General features: G+C 37.8%; 1 protein-coding gene across 6 annotated transcripts in view; it reads right to left on the minus strand.

Annotated features, from left to right (window-relative positions):
* The window catches only part of LOC115449350 (rho GTPase-activating protein 21-B), a 412,582-nt gene that overhangs the window by 206,055 nt on the left and 185,990 nt on the right, over nt 1–20,537 (minus strand). The window contains exon 1 of one of the 6 annotated variants that reach the window (XM_037439484.1): nt 16,854–17,310. The exons of 4 other annotated variants lie outside the window; for them this stretch is intronic. In XM_037439484.1, the coding sequence (XP_037295381.1) occupies nt 16,854–16,880 (27 nt within the window). In that variant the 5' untranslated portion in view covers nt 16,881–17,310. Of the gene's footprint in view, nt 1–16,853; nt 17,311–20,537 lie in introns of those variants that run through there. One more of the 6 variants, XM_037439482.1, reaches the window with a different exon arrangement.

The following is a 20,537-nucleotide window of genomic DNA, read 5'->3' on the forward strand; positions in this document are numbered from 1 at the left end:
CAGTAAATTCGGTAAATTTAACTATTCTACTCGACTATCTCCATTTGACTTTGAGTTTTATGTATGCTTTACTTTTTTGCAAGTCACAGCACGATGTCGCATTGAATAACATTATTTTCATCATTTTGAAGGAATAAATGTTTACATTACCTAGAATTCAGTCTACTAATACTAAATTTTATCAATTAAGTGGTGGATATCCTTTATTCCTGTAAGTATACGTAAGACTATCTAAACAACAGATTAGTCAGTCCAAAAATACCCTTAAAAAGGCGCGCTTAGCCACGAACTTTATTAAAATTTAAACATATACAGCTGGACTTATACCTGAGACATTCACAAACATAATTCGCAAATTCGCAAAATTTACTCGGAGCATTAAAATCCAAATCTACAATTATTTATCCCAATAATTCCACAACTCTAACTCGCATGTCTACATTCACGCATACTCTACAACCATACAACTACACTCGTTGAATGCAGTCCGTTGCAGCGGAAACGTCGGCACGCTCGGCAAACAATTAGCGTCCAATACTGGGCATCCTGTCCGTCAGCTGTTACACGCTCTCGTGCGTCGGCTTTTTGTTCGAACGTTTGTAAATCAACCGGCGTGTTGCGGGTGTAAAAGTATTGTTTTAAATGTAACAGCGGGAAAATAACAGCATAAGCAGATATGTGTGTTGTTTTGTGCTATTAAATGAGGCTATAATTTTGTTAAGACTGTCTATAAGTGTAGTATCTTTATATTTTAGATTGAAACTGATGTTGCCGCTCCAACAAGTTATCTTTGGGTAGTAATAGTGGGCATTAGGGCATGTGAAAACAAAATTACTTTTGATTATATTTATTTTGTTTAGAGACCTTCAATTAGAATAACTTATGTTAAAGTTTTATTTTCAAGTATATACATAGTTTTATTAATTAATGCAACGTTAAAATGATATATGCACCTATATTTAAATTAAACTCTTGCAAGACTCCAACGCAATATACGAGTAATATTTCCTCATATATACTAGAATTTTATCTTTCCCTACACGAGTTTTCATTACAAATTAATACTATAGATACGAGAGCCGATAAACACAATCCAAGTGAAGCAAGTTGATTGATTACGTAGATAAGGCCATTGTTGAAAATCCTCTTAAGACAAAGTATTCTTAAAAACTTATATAGATATGATAATAACAAACCAGTGGTTACGTAAGTGTATGTACGTGTTAGTGAAGACGAAAAATATATTTTGTTTAAAAGAAAAACAATATATTATTATTATTTTTTTTATTACAATTTTGCGATAATAAGTTTTATATACATTTGAAATCACCACTTTATCTCCATTTTATGAAGCTAGTTTGAAAGATATAGCTTAAGCCATTTAACCTGCCAACCGTCAACGTACAATGTCGCAGATTTACAAAGTATTCTCATTAAAATAAAAAGTGTTTACTTATTCTATACAGTTGTTTTACTACAAAACTGTTTATTTCTTAGTATAAATTACCATTTTGCTAAAAGATTTTTCCGCTTGAACTATGATTCCGAATTAAGATAACTGACTAGCATATTATATATATAATATGCATGCATATTTTTATTTATTATACTAAACGAAATAAGTACAACAAACCTGCAAATAATCACGGCAATAAATAACACTTGTTTGAAAGAAATCCAAATCCACCACAATGTTATTGCACTACATCTCTTCAACGATACGTTTTCAAACATATAAAAATCACTAATAAATATAAAAAGAGAAGAAAAAACATTCGGAAAGACACGATAGGTCAATACTTTATACGCAAATAAATCCCGAATCCATTCGCTGGCAACGCGTTAGGGTAAGCACACATCAGATAGTAGTAATATTCGATAACTGCCTGAATATGTTTAGTATTGTGTTTACGTTTAATTTCATAGATTGGATTTCTTCATTCGAAAGGTTTTAGACAGTTATAGCTCAGTACGTCAAAAGGCAACTGTTTTGTACAGTGCGCACCAGTTCAATCCCCGTACCGAGGTAAATTAATATTTCGATTCTTAGTACTTGTTAGAGGATTTTGACACTCTCACTCATCTACTTCAAAGGATAATAATTTCTCCTTCTTAAATATTTAGGTTTATTTTGTGTAACTTGTGGGTGATATTATATTTTTTTAAATTTATTTTTTATAAAGCACCCTTCGCATAATCGTTTTATTACACACTCAAAAACATATTTGTTTGACAAACAATACATATCTTTTAACCCTCAAGAATTTATCATGTAAATGTGCGTCCACCCTCACATTTCGTTCGGTATTAACGTAAATTATATTATTTATCGTAGTGTGTTTATTTAAAAATGTACGTAGACGCCACCGCGATAAGATATATTGTATGAAACAGAAAACAAACAATACAGGTGAAGATTAGTGTGATCGAGCGGTTACAAAGTCAATGATAAATAGCCAAAGTAAGTTGCATTTTTATTCACAATTCATATTATAGACATACAACCGTGATATTGAATCGAGTGACCTAATTGCTTGTTCGCAATAATCAAAAAATACTTTTATTAATAAAGCTAAATGTTACACTGTATACATCACGTCCCCACTCTATTTGCCCATTTACAATTCTAATATTAACCTTGATCGCGGCAGTTTACGAGCGCATACCATAACAGAGCCATTGTAGCCTCGCACCGTAACCATGTAATAATTACGGACGGGGTACCATCGCTCTAATGAGCAAAGTGGGTCGCCAGACCCCCAAAGGAAGCACTGAATTGTTACTAATATGGAATCTTTAATCGAGGCAATTTGTGCTTTGATGTTGGATTATTAAAGCCTATATTTGATTGTGTGTTGAATACATACCGATCTGGGCTTCATGAAGTAAGTTTAATTAGAGAAGTTATGAAGTACATTATGCAGTTTTATTTGTATGGATATGCCGTACGTTGCATTAATGGAAAGCTAGCTCGAGAGCACTTTAATCTGAACGATTAAAATTTATGACGAACAAGTTGATATCGGTATTTTGCGTCGAAAAGTTTTTAAGTGGTTCGTAGAGTCGAAGTTAAACGGTAAACATTAAAAACAGAAATACGTGTGTGTTGATAATTTGCGGTAAATATAAATTGGAAAAAAGCGGCGATAGCCTAGTTGGGTGTGGAACGGTCTGCCAAGACGAATGTCCGCAGGTTCAAATCCCAAGGGCACACACCTCTGACTTTTCTAAAAAAATCATGTGTGTATTTTTTGTGAATTTATCGTTCGCTTTAACGGTGAAGGAAAACATCGTGAGGAAACCTGCACATCTGAGAAGTTCTCTATAGGAATTTCGAAGGTGTGTGAAGTCTACCAATCTGCACTAGGCCAGCGTGGTGGACTAAGGCCTAATCCCTCTCAGTAGTAGAGGAGGCCCGTGCTCAGCAGTGGGCAAGTATATAATACAGGGCTGATATTATTATTATTTATTATTATATAAATTGGAATGTTCAGAGTTCTAAGTACGGCATTCGTATGAAAAGTATACACATATAAGAATAGATAATTGAGTATAGGCGACGCATAACATGTACACTCACTTAGAAATAAATAAACCAGCATTAAACGAAAGCATAACTTCGTCGTACAAAGATATTTAAAATATTCACAAAATAACACGTAGTTTATAAAACGTTTCCGAACAAAAATCAAACAACGCGTCTGAGCGATGTTTTTAATTAATTTGACCGAGCGGCAGTCCGACGTCGAAACATCATTTGCCCGCATCACATCGTTTCTGATCGGATCGACTTCCACGAAAAAAACAATTTGAATTTCCTCATAACACAATCCCGGTGAGCCAAATGGCTATCAGATAGCTGCAGCCCCTCCGATGAAAAACATCAAAATGAACAACAAATTGGTTTCAACTCACAACGAATTCAAATAATATATCCTACTACATAATCCTGGTTTGATTCTCGAGGTAAATTACTGGAGGTATTAGTTGCACTTGAATATTTTAGCAAAATTATTGGAGGAATTTGTTGAACTTGTAGATACGATTTATATAAGATTTTAAGAGAACTAAAGTCTAATAAATAATGGGAAATAAACAAATAAAGGACCGTATCTGTTACTTCAATCTTTCACAACCTTAGAATTTTTGATGTAGCCTTCAATATCAAGCCAGCAGTTCACGGCCGACATGCAGTGCCAGTAAATCAATGCTGCAATGAGGTGATAAGTAATGCACACAAATTGTAATCAATAAATAACCTCTCAGTCGGTACGTCGCGACCGAGCGCTGTACAACAATTCATTCGACCGTCCGTGCCCGCATCGGTCGCTGCGATTGAATCGAAATTGAATAAGTGGTCCTTGATTGTCGATCTTGTGATATAGATTACACGAGATAACTGCCGGTATGCTGTTGACAATCCGAGATGGTCGAATCAATGCGAAGATAGTCACATCCTATGGAATGCTAAGTGCTCGAGGCATTGGATTGTGAAGAGCTCTGGTTGGCAAATTAAATTTAAAATAGAAAATTGCGACAAATTCAACGATACTTCATTAGTTATACACATTAATTAAAATTTGTATTACCCTAGTTTACAATCTTTAGAAGTTTATCAAATCAATTAAAATCATAAGCAAATTACTAAAATTTGCAGAGACTGTACGGACATACGTATATCGATTCAGACAGTTAATGAACGGTACGTCCGAAATTGTCGTTTTGTCGCCTCAATTAGTCGAAGCGACATCGCTGCAGGGGTCTCTAGTACGTGCCTCGTCCCGACATCCAACTACGTTATTACATTTGGTATTTCCACTCGTTTTTTCCGCTCCAAACGTGCCTTTTAATGGAGTCGAGTGTCCGTCATTCACTTACAGCGTCCGTTCTGATGATAAGTGGTGGACATCATGAAAGTAGTCAGCGGACGTTCTTACTAATCGGTATTGTGGTAGCCTACCACTGTTAGGTCGATGTTTTGAATAATGTATTTAATGGGAAAGCAGTCTCATCAGACTTCATAGTAAAAAGATAATTACTCATAAATTTTTTAAAACAAAAAAAACTATCGTGAGTACGTAGACCTCTTGTCATATTTTCTTTAATGCTATGTAGCGATTTATCAATGCTCATAACTCGAGCACAGATGTCCGCTATTTGATCTGCAATACAAGGATCTACATAATTCATGAGCAGACACGGTTACTCTGTGTATTTGTCAGAAGAAAATAGTGAAATATCATACAAACACTTTCCTTCCAAAAAACCGCCTACAACTACAACAATAACATCGCCTACTCAATGTTCACTTTCTACCAATTCAGGCGGACGCATCAAGTTCAAGCATTTGGCCTCAAACGTTTCACGGCAATGTCAGATCGCCGATACAGCCGGCTGACCCGAACACGTCACAATCCGAAGGCTGTCTGTAACCCGCGCCACGTTCGCAGCATCTCATCAATCATCGTCACTATCTTTACACGTCAGTTGATAACACGTTTGTTTTTGAACGGAACACGTGGCTTTCACAATCATCGGTGGGTGGCATTGTGGTTTCAGAACACACCTGAAGGGGATGCATTTTGTACGGTTGCTAGTGCTACGGATTTGTTTGAGGTATTCTGAAGAGTGGAGAGGCGATAGCCTAGTTCAGTTTGGAACAGACTGCCATGCCGTGACGAATATCCGTAGGTTCAAAACCCAAGGGCACAGATATCTGACTTTTCTAAAATTATGTGTGTATTGTCACACCCAATATATTTTTGTCAGCATGTTATTAACAAAGATATAAGATAACGTAAAACTTCGTTCAACAAAATCAAATAAACGTCGACCAAAAAGTTAATAACTTGAAAAATGTAAAGAATTTTAAACAACACACACTTTACACGAAATTACCATGTAAACGAAGCAAACACGACGCAATGACACATTATTTATAGATCGGAGTTGCAACATAAATAATGCATCGGAGCGGAAACGTCGGGATTTGCATACGTAGGTCAGAAAACAGCTTAGTTTTATGCAAATAATATGCGGAAGAAATACCACACCGTTGTGTTCGCTTCGATCATCGTTGCTTCACTTTCGATTTCATTGTTAATAAGGCCTATTTAAAATTTCTCACAGTGCTTCTGACGGTTCTTTTGTTGGTCGTCCATCATTGTGAAGTCATTTTATGTTATAATTAAATGAACGCACCAGTACTAGTATTGTCTAGAAGTATCAAGTTATCATAATTAACAGGAAACCAGTTTAAATCACACACACACTCACACTCCAGGGTGATACTGAATAGAAAAACCCAACATCATTTTACCGACCCGGAGATTTCACCCGAGACCTCACCATTGCAGTTCTACCGTAATATAGCTACGCTACCGCCGCACCGAGTTTTAAATCATCAGTAATTTATGAACATTTTAAAATTACAGTACTTGAGTCTACTGAGCCAATAACATCACATGCTATGTACTCCACTGCCACTTACTGTGATAACATCCAATCACTCTAAGCCTTCCAAACTGTCATTAAAACTCAATGGGACAAAGCTACGTGCACACTGACAACAGTAGTCTTCAGTAACAACATAATAACGAGATTTATTGATTAGAAATTCCACTTAATAAATCAATAACCTTTCTAAATTTTCTCTCATTATTGTTTAACTAAGAAACAGGCAGTTAGTTAAGTTTTGTGTGTAAAGTCAGTTTTCTCTATACTTTAGCCTGTACTAACTAGTAATTGAATTATGAGAACATGATTGCTCGTATATTTTCTTTCGCCTCGCGTCGTAAAGTTAGATTTACACAAGAGGAGTTTCTCGTACGGTAGTACTGAGAGTGTAACATAAAACCATCGTCTGATTTCACATCCATTTATTCACATTAAAAGCTAAGCATAATAAAATAAAACGAAAAATATCATTATGCCGCAACACCAACGAGATTTTTTGTCATTGTCTCTGTAATGCGAGAAACTTTTCTCGTGTGAATCAACCTTAAGCCTGTTTATTACATGTGTCGGTTGCAAATAATAGTTTACCTCAACTCAATTTGCTTTACCGGTACGTAATGTAATAAAATTTGTATTATTTGTTTATATTGCATCGGATCGATGTATGTTTTATTCAAACGTGAAGATCTTTAGCCACGCGAATGTTAATTTTGTTTAAAATAAGGTTTACTCATCCGCTCAGAATAAAAACACTAACAAATACATTTTCTATAATGATTTCTTATGTTTACGCAAATGTTAGACATTGAAATAAAACTATATTTAAGATTTTATCGCGGTTTCTTTATATTATATTTACAGCTAAAAAAAATATAATTTTTGTATAATTGTAAAATGTAGGTATATATTGTAACTTTGACTTTTCGGACGACCAACACTTCAGTCCCCCCGTGCCCACGAAGACCGCAGTCTTCGGAACGTCGGCAGTAAAATATAATATTAATTACAATAATAATAATAAATAAAAATAATATCAGCCCTGTATTATATACTTGCCCACTGCTGAGCACGGGCCTCCTCTACTACTGAGAGGGATTAGGCCTTAGTCCACCACGCTGGCCTAGTGCGGATTGGTAGACTTCACACACCTTCGAAATTCGTATAGAGAACTTTTCAGATGTGTAGGTTTCCTCACGATGTTTTCCTTCACCGTTAAAGCGAACGATAAATTCACAAAGAATACACACATGATTTTTTAGAAAAGTCAGAGGTGTGTGCCCTTGGGATTTGAACCTGCGGACATTCGTCTTGGCAGTCCGTTCCACACCCAACTAGGCTATCGCCGCTAAATTACGATAAAATCCGAAAAATAGTTTTATTTCAAAATACATTTTGAAGTAATCTTAAGTTTTCCTTCCGTACCGAATAAAAACATTGTCGATTGTATAAATGCTTTAAACATATCGAGTGTACATGTTTGTGTGTAAGAAGTAATAACTCTAGTTGCTTCCGAAGGATGGCCCGTTATGGCAATGGCGATAGTAGGTTAATTAATGAATTATGGATGTACAGCAATATTTCACCGGTTTCTCTGTTTGTTGCTGTCTGCCGCGACGTTGTGACTAATACCGCCACTAGTCTCTATCTATAAATCGGTAATGTATACTGTTTATTTTATTGATACATCTTTATAATAGAATGTATCTTTAACTGATTTTTATTGTTAGTTTCAATTGATGTAAATAGCTTGTTACACGGTACAAATCGCTATCATAAGTCTTTTGAACTTTTCACAATAACTACTATAGCAAAAAAGCTTTGCCATAATCGACTATCAACGAAATTACAATCGAGATTATACGTTCGCAATTTTATAATAAAAAAGTATATCCAAAAGGAAATGGCTATAATTTTCTTTCATTAAAAAATAGTTATTATGCGAGCAATTCTCAACGTTATAAGAAAATTCCAGTCCTCTAAATTGTCACCAACTGTTGCCATTTATGGAAGCTGCTTGATGCATGGCAGTAATCAAATAAATATGACAGCATCCTCGTCAAACCGATCCGTCGACAAGTCGACACATTAACTGTTCCCGACAACTTTTACATTCGCTGTAATTGAAACGAGAACCCAATGAGCGCGGATTTGAAGTCGATCCGGTCGATTTAAGGCCCAAGATACACTATCGATGAAGATGTCTCGTGTCTATCACGATTTCTGATAAATAATGGAGATCTATCTCAAACAATCTTTATTACATGGTATTTACTGCAAATTACCTACACTGTGAAGCAATTTATCGATAGAAAGTCAACTAGTTTTGATCGAAGGACCTATTTTTTGCCGATGATTGCGTCAAAGTATCACACGACCTATTGGAGTTTGTCGCACCGATAATTGTCGGGCGGACTGCGCTGCGCCTAAAGAATTTTCTCTTTTCCAGCAACTAAACCGTACTTGGAAAAACGTCGATGCGAATTTAATTAATTGCTCGCCACTTGAGAAGTACAACCCATTTTAGATGTCCGATAATGATCTCTATTGCTATGATATACGGGTCACGATTCCGTACAGCCGTTTACTGTCGGGAAATTAATTTCTGCCGTGGTTGTTTACTATTTATTTGCAATGTTGCCAGCGAAGTGCGTGGAGGATAGATGCCAAAAAGCGGTGTTGCCACACACGAATAAACGGTTATTAAGTAAATTGTATTTATGGAGGCGAGATATATTGGTAGATTTAATTGGACATCCTCGACATTGAGTGTGTGACGGAAAATTCTAATTAGTTGTTTTGTAGCAGGATGATACGTTTCTGTTTGAAACGAAATTACGTCTTCAAAGCTATAATTACTTCAAGGGCACACAAAGCAGTCTGTAGCTAAATTAATAAGGAACAGATTAAATTATAATTTATTACACGGGTTAGGATTATGAATTAGATTGATACTAAGATTATAAGCATAAAATTATCTTGTAGTATATTATTAGAAAAATACGTGGTTCATTTTAATAGTCATAGATAGATAATTTGAAAGTGCCAAAATTTAACATCCAAAACCTGTTTGTAAAATATATTAATCCAACATCTACCCCCCCCCCCCCCGCAATTCCAATACTTCATACATAATTAGTAAAACGATATTCATACAAGGTTAAACCACTTATGTATACGTCATTAAAACCAATTTTACAATATTATCATATTTCACACTAACGTTTTTTGTGTTTGTTTATACGTAGTTATGATTCATGGTTGTAGTAAACATTAATCTTATATAGTAAGTGCTAAATACTAGTCATCGTTGATACATTCACCACAGATTTACTTATTGACGTTTTGGTACAATGCTGTTACATTCTTGGATACGAAGATTGTTTACCGTAATAAGTAGTTACTGTTATAAACTGACAATAATATTATAACAGAATTATTTATAGAATATCCAAGAAGTCAATTTAAAATTATGTCGACCCTAAATCAAATTATAATAAAAACTATTTTAATGGTATAGGGTTAGCAAAACAATTTAATGTGCTTTTTATACCTCTATTTCTACAATACGTGTACGGGCAGCATACGTATGATATGGCGTTTTCCTATCTAACCCTCGGAGGTATACACAGAGCCTTCCTTCCTAGCCCTCGGCACGGAGGCAAACGTCATTCTATCTCTACCAAACCGACAGGTTGTAAGGTTTGCAACACCTTTCATTGGAACACGTTAATATGGGCAGGCAGCTGCGTTTTTGTACTGTAGGAAATAAAAGTTGCAGCTATGTGGAAAGGCACGCGGAGCAATCGGAAACAAATAAAATCGTAGAAATACTTACAAAAAGCTTGTTTGTACATCACTAATATGGTTAATAGTATCATTACGAGATTATTCGCTCTTTACAGGTGTTCAGCTTTCCTTCTATTGGAATGAGTATGATTTCCTGAACAAGATTCATGCGAACTTTTTATGTGATCGAGTAAAACACATCATGAGAACGAAGTTAGGCAGAAATTACATTTCTGCCTAACTTTGAACATTTCCCTGAGCACGTCATAGATTTGTCAAATATGCGGAAGATACTTAAAAACATTTTTCATGACATAATCCGGGTTTTGTATCACGGGAAAATATTCAACAACAGAATAAAGAGCATTAATGTTACAAAGAATATTAGCCTAAATAGAAAGATCGTAGATCAGTACTCTTAAATTAAGTGCATAATATGTCAGTTAACCAATCAAATGGCAGCATTTCGATTACACTTCTGACTATACAAACTATGATTGCCATTCCTCCTTAGCAAAGAAAAATATTTTTTCTAATTTCGCTCACAAGCAATACTAGCATTAAAACATAGATATGTACAGTCAAGATATAAAACAAACGAAAGTGTCTACATACACGAAGTTCGCTTTCACGCGAGAGACCTTGAACCGGGATTTTGCTAACAGTACCTTCGTAAAAAGAAAGTCTCGTACATTATCTAATATATCACATTCTTTGCACGTTCTCTTATTAAGACAAAACTTTATGACTTTTTGAATGGTCGTTTATTTTTTTACTGCATATACAATGCGTAAGTACCTACTTTTGTGAATAATCATATAGTTTTTATTGTGTTGTCTTCTACCTATTCTATGTTTTTATAATCAATATGAATTAATTATTATGTTTTTAAAGCAATAACATAGAGAAATAATTATCCTACTTTGTTCTCGCAGTAGACTACTGTCTACACTACTTACTTTACTTTACTTTCTACACTACTGTGTGGAAATGGCTACTCACCATCATGCAAAATAAAACTTCATACACAGTACAAAACCTGAACATCTTTGTATAAGAGTTGTGAACCGATTTTATTTTAGGTTCGATTCCCGGGTCGAGTAAGACAGCGTGAGTTGAAAGGTGGGTTAACGATAGCGGAATTGTAATAATAACAAGGCATAAACGTTTCCATTACGTATTCAAATTCATGAGTTAGCAACACATACGCTTTGACATGCTAAAAATACAAATGTTTTTACGAAACATCAGTTCAAGGCCAGCTCAAAGTAAACACGCGGCATGAAAACAATGTCATCTCTACTAAAACGTTTATTTTTGAATTTAAATTCTATTGATTTATTACAATCATAACGTAAACATATACAACAAATTTATTGCCGCACGATAAAAGCCTCGAATGATGTCTAATGCAGTGTAATTGTGAACAAAATATAAGTGGAGGTACATTATAGTAACTTAAGAGCCTTCGTTTTTGTTTATCTTTTAGGTAGCAATAAATTACTTAATTAATTAATTACATTTTAACCAGTGTAACTACTTGACATAATAAGACCTAACATCTTATGTCTCAGGATGGAGAGCGCAGTGGAATACCAAACAATACTTTGTAATTCATGGTGTTGGATGGTGTTTCTACTGTTTATGAGCGGTCGTATCGCTTACTACTAGACGAACGGCAAGCTGGTCTCGTCATTCAAAGCAAAAAAAAAATACAAAGAATCTGATGATTTCTTAATGCTGTTTAATTATAAGTCTTTTATACGTGAGACATTATTGCCATATCAACAACGTACTTTCTCGCTATTTGCCTATACAGACCGGCTAAAAAACAAACAAAGCACAACCGAAGCCCGCACATCGTCGCTTATGTAAAGCGATGCATTATGTAAAGTGCACGTACAAACGTAACGTACACATGAATGGGGCGCGACGAGCGTGCGATAACGCGACAATATATCGCGCAAACATAGCTGTTGGTTCGCGGGTTGGCTCTAATCGTGCGTGTTAGCGCTTCGAGAACTAGGTTCGACGATCTGTTTGTTCATCGGTTTACTGGTTTTGCTCTGTTCAAGAAATAAAAACTTTACCACGAGTCTACGAGGGTGAATTTGCTGTTAGAAGTATTTTAATCTGACGCGGTCTATCTTTGTGCCAAGTTGCATCGAAGCTCAATATTTATAAGTTACTGTAAATTGGACATGCTTGGATGTAAAAATGCCTAAACGTATAATTTACAACAGCATTAATTAAAGAAATACTATAATTATAATTACGATTCACGATGTTATAAAAGCTCTCACAACATAACAATCTCATGCTTTACGTGTTTACAGATCATTACAAATATCCTCATGAATACCGATACATACCTCGTAAACTTGAAGCGTATTTTCCATATCACATATAAAAATAAATTCTTAAAAACAACCCAACCAACCCGTCCAAGCGGCGATCCGAACGGGAGTCGTAAAAGGCGCACATTAAGCCGGCCGAAAGGCATTAACCGACCTTCTAGGAAGTTGTATGCATTTAACACACATTCCACGGTCAAGGGACAGCTCGTTTAGTCACACTTCACTATAATGTTATGATTAGGCTTACCGTTATGCAACCGGCACCCAACCGTCTTGGTCGGCCGACTTACCTCCGCGACTACCATTCCACCACATTACGACTACGCTCTATGACTGCGATATATACAAGATAATTAAATACACATTTCCATGCCTTTGGAAGGCGACATGCATCGTCATTGACAGTTTAGAATGTCGCCCGAAACTAGATTATTGAATAATCGCCGTAAACCAAGTTTGATCCGAATGAGCGGATTCAAAACGCAAACTCGATAAATAACGTTTACGGTTTTTGTTATTTATTACCATTAGTAATTTGAAACGGTATGTGAACCTAAATTTCGCTTTGGCTTCGCATAATTACGTACCCACGGTGTTTCGCGTTAGTGTGTCAAAAATCGTGGAGGTGAGGTGAGGTCGTGTTTGTTTTGGCGTGCTCGTGCCCGCCGACCGATACTAGATACAAAAATAAAAAAGGAAACGTTTTTTACACGCGCGCAGATATTTTTCCCCGCCGCTGTGACGACATTTAATTGAAATTCTATTTTAATGTAGGCATCACTCACTCCGTTTATGGCGGACCGTCTTCCCTTTTGGGAGACATCTTCGCCGCATCGCATTCCAAATGTGAACTGCCAATTACGCGGGGAACACTGAAACTTTTTTCCTCGGACCCCACCGTTATTCGCGACTTCGACAATCGTTAAGAACCTGTCCGCCCCGCCGTATACGGCGCGTCATGTTCCGATTTTCTAGCCTCATCGGATTTCCACGTTTTTTCCATTCGGCCCTACGCTCGTATGACATATTGGTGTCAATGCAACAATAAAATTTAACGTGCATTTATTCATAAGACAGACGCGACGTTCGGAGTTTGTTGACGCCGCGCGATGCCGCAGGTAACGTCAATTTTACCGATAATCGACCCATTAACCAATATTTTGGGAACATTAAATCTTCAGCCGGAGCAAATGAGACGCCGCGAGGCGGTTTCGCGTCGTCACACCGTTTAATCGGAAATTGCGAACGGCACTTCGACACGAGAGCCGATCGGTCCGGCGGATCGGAATCGCGACCAAGGCTGTTCACGGATTAACGATAGCGCGGCACCAATCCGAATCCAACGCAGGATCAGAAAGCGAAACCGCCGATGTCAGCGCGTAATTAGTTCGATTTGTCAAACACGATACCGGGCGGTATGGATTCTCGCTTCACTTTTTTGGCGACACGGCATGAATAATTTAGTCAACATCATTTTGGCGGGCTCGGTAGCGGCCCGCGCCAACCGCCGCCCCATTGACACCGATAAACATCCTTGTGCGCGACGCCGCGTCCTCGGCGCATTGTTACCGCTCTTCTGTTAGCTCAATATTGGTTTTCAGAACAAACACGCCGTTAGATTAATGATGAACTGACAACGTGAAATAATGAATTATCTCTGTGAGTAATTGCGTTTACAAAACACGAGCCAAGGTTAGGAAAACGGAGGGTCTACGTACACAGATGTAACGATAACTATACGGTAACTAATAATAAACACGTAACAATGAGTTGCCGCTTCTGATGTGAGCGGGCCCGGCGAGCGTCAGAGCAGCGGCCGCCACTCGTAAAACTAATTTAGATGGAGTTGCTATTACCGCCGATTTCAAAATATATCGCCCACATGTGGTCCTAGCACGAATTCGGCAAATGTATATCAACATTATTAACGGGCTGTCGGCGGCACGTGTGGAGTTATTTGCAAACATTTTGTCGCCGGCCATGCTTTCACCGGACGGGGCGGCGCGGTGCCGCGTCGCGGACGGCCGCCGGGTCTCGGTCGAAGACGCGCGTGATACCATTCCACAAATACGAATGTGGATCAAACCTTGGCATCCGTGTCCTGGCCGAAGGCCAACGCGGACCGATTGAATGAGTGACGACTAGCAAAACAAAAAAATAAAGGAGTCGGACAACGATCGAGTATATTTGTGGGAGGTCGAATATTGAAGTACCTGAGTCAGAAACGAGCCCCGCACTTGAGCGTCTCATTGAACTAGAGGAAATGCGCATTCACGATATTGAGCACTCGGCGAATATTTCGGTCCGTACGATATGCACGTACGCTTTGGTTTCACTCATATCTCGCGTTTCACACTTAATGCTTAAAGAAACAGTAATTCGTCACAGTACATTATTTATTTTCAATGTTTTCTTATCGGTTGAGTTTTTACGTTGCACTTGTTTTTGCTGCACTTTTAAAAATATGTTTACATATTTAAATAATTTACACTTCAGGATAATAAAAACGTTTATATAATTAAAGAATTACAATAACCATAAATTAGAGGCAAAATATTTTAGCAATATGTATTCGGTCACGGCCATGACGTTGGCATTTAATTTACACAGAATCGTCAGATAATTGCAGGCAATAATTAGGCATAAAAAGGTTAAATGCGATGTTTTAGGGTTGCCAAAAAAAAAGTCCTTGGAGCTTTAAAAACGTCTCAACCGAAGTCATTGAAAAAGTTTACACCGGGTACTTAACTCCAGAATGTAGACTTTCCATTACGATCGGAAATGAAGAACTTAGGGTTGTCGCAAAGAATCAAAAGTGTTAGGATTGGCACAAAGTAAATTCGAGACTCTAGGGACAGAAATTGACGCGATGTTAGCAAGCGAATGCGCGTTAATACAGACAACTGTCAGCTAAGGAGGTCCATTGAAGAGTGTGTCAAACGTGAGCTGGGACCCAATGGAGTGTTGTGCCAGTCACGTCCGCGGCGTGCTGTCTGTTCCGCTCTTATCACACGACGATCGCCCATCCACTGTTCATTCGCCAATCACGAACAAAAATGATGATATTGGAACTAAAATAAAGACGACAGCTTCATTTTCAAACAGTATAATTCAAGAGACGACTCTAAATACAGGAGACAGCTTTATTTGCGAACAATATAATCTAAGTGACGACTTAATTTTAAACGATGTATCTTTCGCTAGATATATAGACGTATAATGTAATATATTTTGTTTAAGAAATAATGTTAAAACTTCCGCTGTTGAAACAAACTAAAACAAGAGGAAACTGAAACGCACATCGTCCAAATAGTATGCGGACAAGTGATTTTAACGATTGCAATGTCAATAGATAAAGCAATATACCATAATTGTGCCCTTGAAAAATGTTTGATAAAACGCTCAGAGATAACGAAACAGGCAAAACGCCGACATTAACAGATAAAACGTATAATGCGCGATCGCGGAAAATTTTCACAAATCGTCAAAATCAAAATAAATTGCAAGATTAGATATTTGGGTATTTGTTAGAAATAATATTATAACTACTGAATAGATTGCATGATATTTGGCACATAGATTGAGCAAAACTAGATTAACTTATATTGTTTAGGATACTTACTTTACCGTAAAAGTTCATACTAGGACTCTTATACTGGGAAAGACTTCCAATCAGGTGGAACCGCGAAATAAACCTCGTTACAAAGTATACCAAGGAATCACACTTGTGATTGATATGTTTACACTAGAGATATACACAAATCAATCTTTTGGAATCGATGTTCATAACACAGTTTTGGAATCGTAACGTTAAGATGCGGACAGTCGCGGCATTGTTTGTTTAGTGCGAAGAAGCTTTTGAATAGGACCATTGTCTTCGAGACAAACAGACAACCCAAGGACGTAACATTTGTTAATGATTAACTAAATAGAGACAACAAATTTTGCATTGCTAAAGTGATGGAAGTCCCTAAAATATATACTTACGAGAAGGTAAAAAATAGTGTTGCATGTGCGATTGCAATTTCTAGAAAGAAACAATATGCACGTTCGGAAAACAAGAATTAATCGTAACGAACGGAATTCGATATAATCGTATAATCATAAACATTAATGGCACGTATTATTAAATTACAACACGCGGTACATTCCGATAAGCCGCATTTGTGTCAGATAAAAACAAATATATTTTTTAGTAGACCGCAAACCGAAAATATATTCGCATATATCGCGGTATTTCCATATTTCGCTCACCTTAGGACCGGAGACGCTGGCGTTCATCCAATTTGTGATGTCGACGCCTTGGCTGTCGCCGAATTTCGTGTTCGTACACTTCAAAACATGAGTTCCATATGAGAAACTCTAAAGAATAAACCGTCGATAGGCAACAACAATAAAAACAAAAACACAAACTAAGCACGTCTCGTGTACACAATAATCAGAACGTCGAGTTTCGTAACACCATACGATTGAACCAATAATGGTCTTTCACATCACGACAAATATTTGCTTATGTCACAGGTGCACTGTCGAGTGTCGTATGTATGCCGGGACGCGTGAGTGTCGGCACTCACTGTGGCGCGAGGCGACACGTGCGCTTTCGACGGTAAACCGCGAACAACAGCGGACGGCGAGCAGACGCGAGTGATGCGAGGACGCCCCTCTACTGCGACCGCTGCACGCACGGGGCACGGCGCGACTGACGCACGGCCCGGCTCCGGCCGCCACCGTCGCCGCATCATCTCAACCCCTCGGTCCCCATCCCGCGAACAGCTTCCGAGCCTATGTTTTTACCCCCGAGGCGAAAAAAACGCAACCGCGCATCGAGTCGCGCATCGGACCACTGCACGCCTCCACGCTGGATTCTGACCGCTTTTTGCATCATCCAAGTAATTATTCACGCCTTTTACGGCACCCTGAATTAACGTACATGCGTAAACAGAAACTATCCAAGAGGTTCTCGTGAGAATGTCGATAGCGGCCGGAGATTACTTTGAAATATCTTACGTGAAAAAGAAGAACGCTAATGCGATTGAATTAGATTATCTGTCGAGCTATAATCGCTTGTCGGGGTAACTCTCATGTTAAAATGTTTGTTCTGGGTTTGATTCCAGGATAGGGCAAAAAATTTGCATGAGTATTTTTAAAACGACTTGCCACCGGCTAGACTTGACTTGCCTTGACATCAAGCTAACGGCTAGTCGTAAAAGATAATTCAAATCCTTCCTGCAACACGAAAATCCTGTTTTGCCAATTCAGAGGAACAAGATCAGGGAGTTGATATTCTAGGACATCAACGAAATCTTAGGTGTATATTATATTTATTTCAAATTTCTGTCGGAACAGAATAAGTTCGTGTACAAGGGTGACATTAGTGAGAGACGTGCGGTGTCAAGTGTCGGCGGCCGGCGCGTTTAACGCCCAAACAGTATGATGTATTCACAAGCGTAAGTGTGTCACATCCTGAAGGCAAGTTAATGGGTAGATAATGACGGGCACCGACAGTGGTGGTGCCGCTAGGCGCTGGGCGAGGCGCGAGTCGCGACCATCACGTAGACGCAACGGTACCGCGGTGCACGGCGGGCCTTATTTAAATAATCGCAGCCAGCGCGTGCGCCAAGCCGGGACAATTGGTGGTTTTGAGAGATAACGATGTCTAACTTTAATTATTATGTATCGCGGCGGTGCAAACGCACCTCCTTTTGCTGATTACAATGTGATTTACGACCGTGTACACTGTACAGCTGTTCGAATTCGCCATGCACTGGTATTTGTTAATTGACTCAACAGACCGCGGTAACGGTGCGCTCTTACTACGTGAATTTATGGGAAGCGTATACTACAAAGCAAATCTAAGAGATGAAATCGTTTAATCGATATCACGACGCACTAAATAGTTTAGCAATACTCTACAATTTATCGATATAATTTCCTTTGCAGCTTTTATGATTGCGATAATTAATGGTATGTGAAAGATAAGAATGCAATGGTTGACTGGAAACGATTGAAATTAGCGATAGCCATTGGAGATGGAAGAAAGCTGATACAATTAAATAGGAATCTAGAAGACCCGGTCACTTGATTGTGGCTATTAATCATGTGTTACACGATCGAATGTCGATGGCGTCGCATCGTTCAGTCGAGCCATCTTCAGAACGAGCAACTCTACATAGCCGGCTATCGATGTTGATGAGCCACGAGGGGAATCCGATCGTAAGAATTCCATCTCGTTACAGTTTCCTGCCGCCACAACTGATATTACAACTACACACAATTTAAACGTTCCACACGTAACACGTCAAGAATTTAACAGTTCCAAGTTTAATTGCTTTATTATCTCTATGCGCTAAGAACACGACTCGTGAGTTTCGATAAAGATGTATTATATTGTGGGGGAAAATTAGAAGATTCCTCACTGCCGTGTGATATTTCCGCTGAGTGTAAATTGGTTTAGAAAGGCGATATGTTTGGAAAGGTAATCGACGACCGTAAGAAGAACAATAAACTGCTTGTATAAAGGGGATTTACGTGGATTTTTGTAACCAATTGTCCGCTCGAACGAGATATTTCCCTTTAAAGACTTTCTCTTTTCCATTGTAGTATCTGAGGTGTCGGGGTCCGGGCGATTTATCGGCGGGCACGTATCGTACACGACGACACGGCGCGGGAATCGAACCGGCACCGAGTGAACAATGGCGCAAACAAGTTCCGAGCCGCCCTTACCGACTGTCTCGTTAAAATAATGCAAGTACAATTTAAATGTCCGACTTAACTCGGCCACGTCACTTTGTTTCGAAATAACCTATAGTTTTTGATTGTGCTGTATTTTCCTTGTAATTTCTCGAGATTCGATGCAAACTACTTATTTTTTACTGACAGACAAAGTGTCATCATCGATCTCATGGCTGCAAATCTTTTATTACATCGTGATAGCTAGTATATATTTTTAGATAAGGTAAACTTAGGTATAAATTAATTATTTTGAAAATGAATTGTAAGTATATTTTATTTAAGGCATCTTATAGATTGTAGTTACAAACTTTTGATAATGCTTTAACGTCGACGCTGACGACACCTATGGTACTGTGCCTAAACGTGGGTAGCTGAGCATTTGCAAGAAAAGCACTTGATTCTTCCATAAAAAACAAGTGTTTTTTGAATAGTCAAATTTATTAGCAGTCCGTCCACCAGCCCCTACCCACTACTTCTTCGGGAATACAGATGTAAATTGACACGATGTTGCCAATGAATCCATCAACATTAAAATAATCGAGTAAACAATAAACATATCGCTGGCTTACTACAACAAGGTTCTATGTCATATTTTTAGAACAAATTGAATTATATATATCACACAATTTTATGTATATTTTTAATCAATTTTTGCTAATCTAATAATCCCGAAAGATGAATAAATTAGGAACCATAAATTATAACTTTTCCAATTTTTATTACTATGAAAAATTGAAATCTAAGTTTTCCAAGTCAAGTAAAAATCAACACAGGACTTTGTAATATATTATAGCCAGCGATATTTAAAAAACACAATATCAAATATCAATATTATTCAAAGAAACACGCGCGGTCACACACTGTATTCACACGCACGGACGAGAACTAATGACTGTTATATAGCAAATTAATACCGGCCAGCGGCACGGCTATCTGATAGATACAAAACACGCCGGTAACATTCTGAAATTCTAAGGAAACAGCATATCACGTACAGAGTTGTGATAATGCAACCAATTAATACAGAACGGCGCGCGCAACCACACCGTGATATAGGGATGGCAAACCTTCGATAATGGGATAACTTTTTTTTATAAAACGAAATAATCCGTAAAAGTAAAACTAAAAATAAATAGTCATGACAAAAACACGAAAGATTGGCAACAAACAATCACCTTTTCTTTATATTCCAAATGGATCATTTTT

Source organism: Manduca sexta, chromosome 17 (assembly GCF_014839805.1).
Source record: "Manduca sexta isolate Smith_Timp_Sample1 chromosome 17, JHU_Msex_v1.0, whole genome shotgun sequence".
Taxonomy (NCBI): Eukaryota; Metazoa; Arthropoda; class Insecta; order Lepidoptera; family Sphingidae; genus Manduca; species Manduca sexta.